The sequence below is a fragment of the Vigna unguiculata genome, chromosome 5, assembly GCF_037176805.1.
Source record: "Vigna unguiculata cultivar grain cowpea cultivar isolate G323 ecotype 2 chromosome 5, ASM3717680v1, whole genome shotgun sequence".
In the NCBI taxonomy this organism is placed as follows: domain Eukaryota; kingdom Viridiplantae; phylum Streptophyta; class Magnoliopsida; order Fabales; family Fabaceae; genus Vigna; species Vigna unguiculata.
The window spans coordinates 53,008,923-53,019,809 of record NC_140796.1 but is presented as its reverse complement, the minus strand read 5'-3'; the positions used below and the strand labels follow the sequence as shown (position 1 = coordinate 53,019,809).

General features: G+C 28.2%; 1 protein-coding gene and 3 non-coding genes across 6 annotated transcripts; all 4 read left to right on the top strand.

Moving 5' to 3' along the window:
* LOC114186399 (U4 spliceosomal RNA) lies at nucleotides 1-151 on the top strand. Its single transcript, XR_003605058.1, has one exon. It is a non-coding gene; the product is annotated as a U4 spliceosomal RNA (small nuclear RNA).
* An 802-nt stretch (nucleotides 152-953) lies between these two features.
* LOC114186406 (U5 spliceosomal RNA) lies at nucleotides 954-1,070 on the top strand. Its single transcript, XR_003605064.1, has one exon. It is a non-coding gene; the product is annotated as a U5 spliceosomal RNA (small nuclear RNA).
* Nucleotides 1,071-2,709: 1,639 nt separating this feature from the next.
* LOC114186407 (U5 spliceosomal RNA) lies at nucleotides 2,710-2,827 on the top strand. Its single transcript, XR_003605065.1, has one exon. It is a non-coding gene; the product is annotated as a U5 spliceosomal RNA (small nuclear RNA).
* Nucleotides 2,828-8,053: 5,226 nt separating this feature from the next.
* Nucleotides 8,054-10,559, top strand: LOC114183477 (protein ENHANCED DISEASE RESISTANCE 2-like). 3 transcript variants are annotated; one of them, XM_028070503.2, is made up of 3 exons: nucleotides 8,054-8,250; nucleotides 9,136-10,091; nucleotides 10,382-10,559. In XM_028070503.2, coding segments are annotated over exons 2-3 (948 nt in total). In that variant the 5' UTR covers nucleotides 8,054-8,250; nucleotides 9,136-9,144; the 3' UTR covers nucleotides 10,383-10,559. The 3 variants fall into 3 exon arrangements, with proteins under 3 accessions (XP_027926304.1, XP_027926305.1, XP_027926306.1); XM_028070504.2 differs by having other exon boundaries at nucleotides 8,067-8,250; nucleotides 9,133-10,091; XM_028070505.2 differs by having other exon boundaries at nucleotides 8,067-8,250; nucleotides 9,130-10,091.
* Nucleotides 10,560-10,887: the final 328 nt, after the last annotated feature.

Below are 10,887 nucleotides of genomic sequence, written 5' to 3'. Positions count from 1 at the left end.
ATCTTTGCGCTTGGGGCAATGACGCAGCTAGTGAGGTTCTAACCGAGGCGCGTCTATTGCTGGTTGAAAACTATTTCCAAACCCCCTCTTGGGCCTGGGTTTACCCTGGGCCTTCGAGAATTTCTGGAAGGGCTCCCTTAGGGGTAAAGCCCTGCATTTCTTAGTTTAAAGTTTTGTGATTAAAACCACTTTAATGATTTTAGTTCATAGTTTTATAATTAAGTAACACTTTAGTATTTTAGTAGTGGGATTTTGTGAGTTTATAAATCATACATATTTTCTGATTTAAATGTAAATGTATTTTTCTCAAATATTTTAGTAGTGGTATTTTGTGAGTTTTTAAATCATACATATTTTATGATTTAAATGTGAATGTATTTTTCTTGAATAAAAGTATGTTTAGTTTTAGGACAATAGAAGCTGAAAATATATAATAATTATTTGTGGGAAAAGTTAAAATTACAAAATATAATAGTTATGCAAAATAATTTATAATCTATACCATTTTCCTTTTTCATTATAATATGACTCTTTCAAAATGGTGTTTAATTATTTGTAACAATAGAAGCCGAAAAATATTGAACAATTGAGAAAATTTAAAATTACGAAATACAAAAATCATGAAAAAAAATTAATAACATGTTTCTGTTTCATAAATTTTCTTTATAAAATATTCAATAGTATTTTTGTTAAAAGGATGTTTAATTATTTTATAATAATAGAAACTGAAAATATTAATCCAAACTCAATAACAGAGCATAGATCTAATTAAAATCTTATATTAAGTGCATATTAAAACACATGAAGTGATGTAAAATGAAAATCAAGTAGGATTGTAATTTGTATCATGCCAAGTTAATATTTCGGACTAAAGCCCACATCGACTATGGTAATGTATGAACCTATCTATGATCATAATATAAGATGAAGATATCTTCTACATCATCCCACGGAGCCATGAGTTAAACACATAGCGAACTATTCTTTCGCCTTTTACTAAAGAATACCGTGTGTTTGTCTCAATAAGTGGCATACGCCTATTTTTGGAAGAGTCCTTTTGATAGGACTCTGCAATTTAAGTTCAAAGTAATTTCACAGTACACGTAAATCTAACTTGATTGGGTTGTTAACATTAAGGAGTAGTACCTTTTTAGAAATCCTTTTTAGAAATTTTAGAAGACTAAATTTTAAGAATAAAAATGATATTTTAAGTACTTCAAATTACTTCTTTTTAGAAATTTTGGAAGACTAAGTTTTAAGAATAAAAATGATATTTTAAGTACTTCAAATTACTTCATTAAGTTTGAAGTTTCAGTTTCAGCCTTCCTAATTTATTAGATGTTAATTGAGTCTTGTATGCGACTTAAATTTCAACCTTTTTGGAAAAATTATAATTTACACTTAACATATAGTCCTTTGTGAAAGGCTCTTGCAAGAGTAAAGGTATATTTACACTATATCACTCGATGTGGGCTTTAATCAGAGATGTAAAATTGGACAATGCACCATTTCTACTTCAAAACCGTCAATATTGTGCCACATTTCATTGAATTAAATTGATCACAAATTTAGTTCAAAAGTTGAATTTATATGCTTTTCTGGCTGTGGTTGGGGAGGACATTTCAACCTTGAGTTATGCATAAATGTGACAATTAATAAAATCATGCCATGCATTTGTGACATATTCTGCTATTCGTTAAATACTGATTAGAAAATATGTAAATATTTTCTTTTCATCTTATATTTGTATATCACATGACTTATTATGGGACATTTGGAAAGTGACTTTCACTAGAAAAGTTGTCGTCGTTTTCGGAGTCTGCTATCGCATTCGAATATAAGATCGAATCTCTGCTTAGGTTTTTTCCTTGCAACAACGTTGTTACGACAATGGCCAAGAAGAAGAAGAGTTAAGAAATAAATGATTCGAAAGGTAAGACGATTTAAGTTAGTATAGATGGGTCTTTCGATATTGAAGAATCTCCTACAAATGTCATAAATGACTTCATTGTCCAACATAATAACCACGTCGGAAATGCTTCAAGAATGAGTGGATGAACATGGCGTCGTTGTAAGGTTCTGATTGAAATGTGAATGTATTTTTCTCAAATAAAAGTATGTTTAGTTTTAGGATAACAGTAGCTGAAAATATATAATAATTATTTGTGGGAAAAGTTAAAATTACAAAATATAATAATTATGCAAAATAATTTATAATGTGTCAAATCATTTTCCTTTCTCATTATAACATGACTCTTTTAAAAACGGTGTTTATTATTTTGTAACAATACAAGCCGAAAAATATTGAACAATTGAGAAAATTTAAAATTACAAAATATAAAAATTATGAAAAAAAAATTGATAACATGTTTCTCTGTTTTATAAATTTTCTTTATAAATATTCAATAGTATTTCTGTTAAAACTGTTTTATGACTTTTTAAAAGGATGTTTAATTATTTTATATTTTATAATAATAGAAACTGGAAATATTAATCCAAACTCAATAACAGAGTACAGATCTGATTTAAATTTTATATTAAGTGTGCAAATTAAAACACATGAAATGATGCAAAATAAAGATCAAGTAAGATTGAATTACATCATACCAAGTTAACATTTCAGACCAAAGCCCACATCGACTGTGGTAATGTATGAACCTATCTATGATTATGATATAAGATGAAAATGTCCTCTGTATCTTCTCACGGAGCCATGAGATAAACACATAGCGAACTATTCTTTCGCCTTTTACTAAAGAATACCGTGTGTTTGTCTCATTAAGTGGCATACGCCTATTTTTGGAAGAGTCCCTTCTCATAGGACTCTGCAAATTTAGTTCAAAGTTTGTTCACATTTTGAAATTTGATGAAACTTAGTTAATTCTTCAATTATTGTGTACTACATTCTGTACATCTAGATCTAAATTGATAATGTACATCTAGTTCTAAATTGATTGACTGGGTTGTTATTGTTAAGGATAAAATTGATATTTTAAGTACCTTTGAAGTGTCAGTATCAGCCTTTCTAGTTTATTTGTGATTTATTTGAACATTATGTTTGAAAAAATCTTCTTCATATTAGCTTTACTCATTCACTAATTCAAGTGGTTGTTAACGGCACTCATTATAAATATAAAACTGAATATGTTCGAAACATTCTTCAATTCTAGAACAATAATCTATGCAGAATCGGCTAAAGTATTTACTTTGAATTAAATTAGGAAAGCAAGGAATAACTTCAAGTGTATTAAACATCCTTATGTATCACTATTAATAATTAAATAACTAGTAATTAAAAATAAATAAAATTCTAAATGTATGTCACTTAAATTTCAACCTCTTTGAAAAAATTATTATTATTTAAATTAACGTTATAGTCCTTCGAGAGGCTCTTGCAAAAGTAAAGATGTGTTTACACTGTCACTCGATGTGGGCTTTCATCAGAGATGTAAATACCATCCGACAGTATGCCATATTTCATTTAATTAAATTAATCACAAGTTCAAAAGTTGAATTTATATGCTTTTTGCGCTGTGGGTGCGGAGGACATTTCATCCTTGAGTTATGCATAAATGTGACCATTAATAAAATCATGTTATGCAGATTGTTACCCTGCCCGCTACATATTCTGTTATTCGTTAAATACTGTTTAGAAAATATTTAAAGATTTTCTAAAACTTAGAGGTATTCATGGATATTTAAAAATTAATAATTTAAGTTAATTTTTTTTTCTTTATACATGAAGAGAATTTGTTTTTATTTTTTACTTTATATCTTTATATCACATGAACTATCATGGAGATTTGAAAAGCGACCTTGACCAGAGAAGTTGTCGTCATTGTCGGAGTTTGCTATCACACACGAATGCAAGATCAAATTTTTGCTTAGTTTTTTTTTTACAACAACGTCGTCGCGATGGTGGTAAGAAGCGTTAAGAAAGGAATGAATCGAGAGATGAGACGATTCAAGTTACTGTAGATGAGTCTCTCGATATTGAATGATCTCCTACAAATGTCATAGATGACTTCATTGTCCAAGAAAGAGTGGGTGAACATGATGTCATTGTAAGGTTCAAGTTGAAACTTGGGAGGAAGGTAGGAAATAAAAAATTAGGTTAAATTAATTGAGTCAAAGTGTAAGAGAGGTACGAGAGGGTTGATTGATGCATTGAGAGGAAAACCTAATTTTGATAAAGAAAATAATTTAGGTTATGTACCGTCCAGTGAATGACCGACCTCAACATGCTCATTTGGATTCCGACTCGATAAATATTTATGGCTTAAATATACATTTGGTCCCTATTTTTGTTGATTTTATTCAATTTGATCCTTATTTTCGTTTTATGTTCAATTAGGTCCTCATTTTCGTTAAATCGTGGTCAATTTGGTCATTTTCACTAACGGTGTTTAAATAGTTAACGTTTTTGAACAGTACATGCCACGTGTCAGCTCCTGGTTTTTTTAATTTTTTTTTAATTTTTTTTAATTTTTTTTTTAATTTTTTAAAAAAAATTTAATTTCAAAAAAAGTGTCCACGTGTCAAGTTACAATTGTGCCACGTGTCAATGCTAGTGCCACGTGTCAGTTTCTTGTAGTATTATTTGTTTTGTTCAATTTAGTCCCTATATTCAATATTTTTATTCAATTCAGTCCCTATATTCGTTATTTTTGTTTAATTTAGTCCCAAATTTTGTTAAAATAAAACCATTTAATTTTTAAAATTGACATTATTATTACTTATTTTTTAAATTTAATTATAAATTATAATATTTAATTATTAATTGAATATAGTTCTTAGATTCAATTGTTAAATAAAATATAATTATTTAAATATTATTAAAATATAATTATTAAAATTTAAAAAATATATATTAACATTTGTAAAATTTACATTTAAATTTAAAATATTTAATATTTTTATTGCATTTTAGATATTAAAATCTAAAATATTTTATATGTAAATGTTAATTTTATAAATATTAGTTTATTTTTCTAAAATATTTTGAATATTTAAAATATTTTTATATATCAATTTTAAAAATATTTTAGAATATAAATATTAGAAAACAAATTAATAATTATATTCTTATAATATTTTAAATAATTATATTCTATTTAGAAATTAAATATAAGAATTTATTCAATTTATAATTGAATTTAAAAAATAATAATTTTAAAGGTCAATTTTTGAAAAGATATTAATATAATTTGTATAAAAGATATTAAATTTAGTGTCAATTTGAAAAGGACAAAATTGATTTATTTTAATAAAAATTGGGACTAAATTGAACAAAAATAACGAATATAGAGACTAAATTGAACAAAACAAATAATACTACCACAAACTGACACGTGGCACAATTGTGACTTGACACGTGAACCATTTTTTTGAAATTAAAAAAATTAAAAAAAAATTTTAAAAATTTTAAAAAAAATTTAAAAAAAATTTAAAAAAAAATCAAAAAAACCAGGAGCTGACACATGGCATGTACTGTTCAAAAACGTTAACTATTTAAATACCATTAGTGAAAAGGACCAAATCGACCACAATTTGACGAAAATGAGGACCTAATTGAATATAAAATAAAAATAAGGACCAAATTGAATAAAATCAACAAAAATAGGGACCAAATGTATATTTAAGCCAATATTTATCATAAAACAACGAGTTTTAGTCACAGACCGAGGTTATGAGCATTTGGACCGAGGTGGCCGAGGTGACGAGCAAATATCCCTGGATTTTAGGAATAACCACCCCATGCGAGATTCAGGAGAGAATAGTGGAGAAGTGGGTAGGTTGGTTAGCTAAAGATCTGGTTGTAAGATGACGATTTTAAGGCTAAAAGACCCTATATATACATGGGGGATTAAGAAAAAGGAGGAAGGATTATGGACGGTAGTTAATTATCATAGTTCGGGTTTGGTCCTTAATTCTAGACCGGAACAGTTAGGATGTATAAATTATAAATTGTAATTTTTAATTTTAATAGGTAATGGATTCTTGCGGGTACGGGTGGTAAGAAAAAGAAGAATCGAGAGTTTCGCATAAGTCATATCTAGAGAATGGAGAGTAAACAATTACTTGTAATTGTAGAAAATTTAAACAATATTGAATATTGTGTTGTCATTCATTAAGAATGTTATTTTGCAAGGATATCAAGTTTCTACCATAACAATATATATTAAAGAGGTGGACAAGACATGCGGAAAGTGATACAATGATTAACCACAGTGGAAAGTCAATTAATGTTGATAACTCAAAACACTTTAAACAACTATGTTCAAGACTTTTAATATTAGCTCATGATGTATTAGACTATCCATAATCATGAAACGTGATGTATTAGACTATCCATAATCATGAAACGTGATTTATGAAAGGGTGTTAGAATCCGAGAAGAAAGTGGTTGTGATTCGATTGAACCATCAATCACATGGTACTCATCTTACCACCATTCAGGAAATGGTTGAAACTTTAACATCCAAAGGTATTAACTTTAAAAAAAATAAGGTAAAAAAATAGAAATAATAGACATTTAAAGAGTTTGATGAATTAAAAAAATGAAACCTTCGTTACTTTAGTTGAGTCAAGATTTATTGGGGTCATCAACTTTAGTCTCATTGAAATCATATTTAATATTTGTTTTGTCTCAACCATATCAAATGAGGTTCATAAACATGCTTAGTATTTACATTTTTTTTTTAAATGTAACAATGACATACAACAAAATATTTATTAAAATTACTGACATACATCTTATATTATTTTATTTCAAGATGGATGCAAGATTACATCAAATAAATAATTAAAATTTAGTTAGGCTAGTTTAGATATTGTATCATTCTAAAATTTCAATGAATTTTTATTATAGAGACAACTAATGATTAATTTTTGTATGATTGAACTAAGTTAACTTTTTTTTAATTATGAAATTTGATATGTTTGTATGATATTTTTAGAACTCTATTGTATAAATAAGAATAAAAAAAATTCATTTCATTGACAATTTTTTATTAAACCAATTAAATTAAATTGTACATTATTACAGTACAAACCTTTCGATACCATTAACAAAATAAACTAGATATTAGAGAACGAAACTCTGCTTTAAATGTAATTCTATGATGGTTTATTTACAATATATACACACATGGTCAAAAGTCAAAAAACAATATTTTGATAGCTATTCTTCAATCAAATTCTTGTAAAGCTTTGATAACAAAAAAACCGATAGTAATTATCCAAATTATCAATCCCAAGACAAACAAGCTAAAAAATAGTTGTTGAGAAAAAGTTGAAAACATTCATGCAGAATAATATAGCTATTGATAATCTCTGAAAGTACATGTAATAAACGAATTTGAGATTGTATGTAATAATAAATAAACAAAAATTAACACAATTTGATAAATTTTCTTAACTAGAATATCAAACATAACTTAATCAACCTATTACATTAGTATCTTCATATTAATAGTAAAAACATTTGAACCATTCATTGTACATAGCCACACTCATGAACAACAAGCACACATAGCTTGAAAAATTACATTGTTCAAATACATCCTAAAAGGAAAGAAAAAATTAAAAGGAAATAACCAACAAAATTCAACATTCATTGTCAAACTGAACTCCTACCTAGTACACTAGCTAATAAACATAAAATGACACAGTTAAACAAATTTTATTTCATGAGTAAATTTTTCATTTTTTAAATAAATCATATTATTATATAACTATAATTTTTATTTTTGAAAAGATGATTGAATGTTTATTAAAATTTTAAAAATATAAACGAAAAGAAATAATTTGTTTGTATAAAATTAAAAGTAAATTAGAAAGAAATTAAAGATAATAAAAAATAATAAACTAAATATATTATAAATTATCTATTAATTGAATAAATTAGAAATTTCTAAAATAAATTCGTATAATATTTCTTATCTTCTATTATTCAAATTAATTTATAAAAGTCAAATAAGTAGTTAATTAATTTAATGAATAATGCACTTCCTTAACCATAAAACATATATAATATATGGATAGCGGATGACGTGGATTGTAAAGTTCGAGTTCTTCGCCCCTTTGTTTGTCGGTTGTGTTTACCAACACGAAAACCTTTTCATTTGTTCCTCCCAAACAAACAAACCTTTGATTTCAGTTCTTCCTCAATTCAACTTCGACAAGAGGATTGTGCTGTTTTCTTCTACACACCCTTTTGATTTCTCTGATCAGTTCAAACAAACACAGGTATTTCATTTCTATCTATCTTTGTTTACTTCTCATTTCTAAATTGACTGTTCATGCTATCTCCTTCGTCACTCTTTACAATTTCCTCCTCTCCCTCTACTTCAATTTTTCTAGTTAACCTTGTTTCCTTGAATTGTTTAACCAGCAATTTCTTATACTCTCCATTGTTTTGCCTCGTAATATTCTCTCTGACGTAAGGGTTTAAATGTTTCCTAAAGTAAAGTAAAGTTCTTTTCAGATTGTATTCAGTTATGAAATTAATGTAACAATCTTATAATTTCCAAATTTGATTTCTCGTTAGTGTAATATTTTCAACTGATGGTATAATTCCTTCTCTATATATGGGTTATTGGCTCTTTGCATTGTAGTTGGCTGCTAAATGACACAAAGGTTGTATCTTACATAGGTTGAAAAAAAGTCTATGAATTATTGCTGTTCATCTGGTTCTGTTGCGCGTCTGTGCTAGCAGAATTCAATGGAATTCTATGATCATGGTTTAAGTTTTAAAACCCAATGAAATTTACTGACAATAATAAGTTTTTAGGTATACGCCCTTTTTACTGGGAGTTAGGGATAATCTTTCCTTAGAGACAAATTCTGTCTATATTGAGCAAAGCTTGTAAATTTTGGAATTGGGTTGAGTTTAAGAAGTATTCTCGTTAAGAGATGAAATTTAAACCTAACTCAATTTCATAAAACCAACTTGTAAGATGTGTTTTGTGATACAAGTCGATCTGTGAATTGACTTAACTTAAAGCCTACCTATTAACACTTATGCATGCAGCATTCTTGTTTCTCTTGCAATCATATTGGTAAAGAAAATTTTTCCATTTTAATTTCATTACTATCAAGAAGCTAATATTGTTATTACTGGGGAAGAAGCAGCACCTATTTATGGCCAGCGTTGGTGATATAAAGGAATCTGAATGGATAGATAGGATAATATCTGAAGGGGCCGTTCCACTTCTTGAGCCAGACAATTGTTCAAACGGTTGGGCTACACCTCCTGGTGATGTGTTCATGGTGAGAGGCCCTGAGTATTTTAAGACAAGGATTAAGGTTCCTGCTGGTGATTATCTGCTGAAGCCTCTTGGTTTTGATTGGATTAAAAGTTCTGTGAAAATTGGGGAGATATTAAACGATCCAAATAGTAGGGTAAGGAAGGTCATTGATAATGAGTTTCCAGGAGCTGAAAAGCCCTTTGTATGGGCCTTCAATGTTCAAGTCCCAAACAAAGATAACTATAGTGCCATTGCTTATTTTACAACCAAAGAGAGAGTTGTTGAGGATTCCCTAATGGAAAAATTTTTGAAGGGTGACAATGCATTCAGAAACTCAAGGCTAAAGCTGATTGCCAACATTGTAAAAGGTCCTTGGATTGTTAGAAAAGCTGTTGGAGAACAAGCTATTTGTGTGATTGGGCGTGCCCTTTCATGTAAATATTGCACAGGAGAGAATTTCATAGAAGTAGATATTGATATAGGGTCTTCCATGGTTGCAAGTGCAATAGTTCATTTGGCATTTGGTTATATCTCAACTTTGACCGTTGATTTGGCTTTTCTTATTGAGAGCCAAGATGAATCAGAGCTTCCTGAGAAAGTTCTAGGTGCTTTCAGATTTTCTGATCTTGACCCTGCTTCTGCTAGATCAGTTGAACCATCACCTGTTGTGAATTGTGACGAAGTACAAACATCTTTACCTACTAGATTGTGGAAGTCAATTGGACAGGGCTTTTCCCATATTCTTCATTCAGGTCCTCAAGAAGATGGTTCCTCTTCTGATTCACAACATGCAAAAATTGTACCAGATCACAAAGATAATCCAACTGATGCCAAAAACTGGTGAGTTTTATGCATTTGTGATTTGATAACGGTTGAAACTCTCGTATCGGTGTAAACTTTATTTCACAAGCTAATTTTATGAGATTGAGTTAAGTTTAAAGTCTACTTCTTACCATGATTCCATGATATAAAAGTCTATTTTGATAACACACATACTTTATAATATAAGATCACCATCGAAAGATTTTGTGTTAAATCTTGTATTTCTCAACTTCCTTAATTTAAAAACATACAAGCACTTATGTTTGGTTTGTCATTTTGGGTTTAATGTGAAATGATTTTGTCTGCAGATAGATTGGAGTGAAGGAATTGGAAGGGTGTGGAGTTCAATTTGAGATGATTATTCTTTTAGCCATTTTTTTATTATTCAGTTCATAGCATCTGTTGTATTACTTGATTCTTTCCTATGTGAGTATTATGTAATACTACAGAAACTTAGAAAACCTTAAGAGTGGCTACATTCTTTTAGCTGGACTGTTATGTATAGATTCACTATTTCGTTTACAGATTTGAGAAAAATAGAAAACCAAGAAACAAACCCCATAACTTTGAATTCAAAAATTAAAATCCTAAAATTACATATTTAATTAAATATTAAATAATAAATAATAAACATTTTTAATTTACGAAAACAAGTTATTGAATTATTGGTAAGCATTTGATATGTCGTTTAATTGTTATTCTAAAACAATAACAAATATTAAAAAAAAAATTAGGAGGGAATAACGAATATTAAAAAAGAAACAAATTTGAGGAGGGAATAACAAATATTAAAGAGGAAGTTTTTTCTTGTCTT

Bases quoted from the DNA above. Each gene is read 5' to 3' on its own strand.
- LOC114183477 (XM_028070503.2), top strand. From the start codon at position 9,145: ATGGCCAGCGTTGGTGATATAAAGGAATCTGAATGGATAGATAGGATA.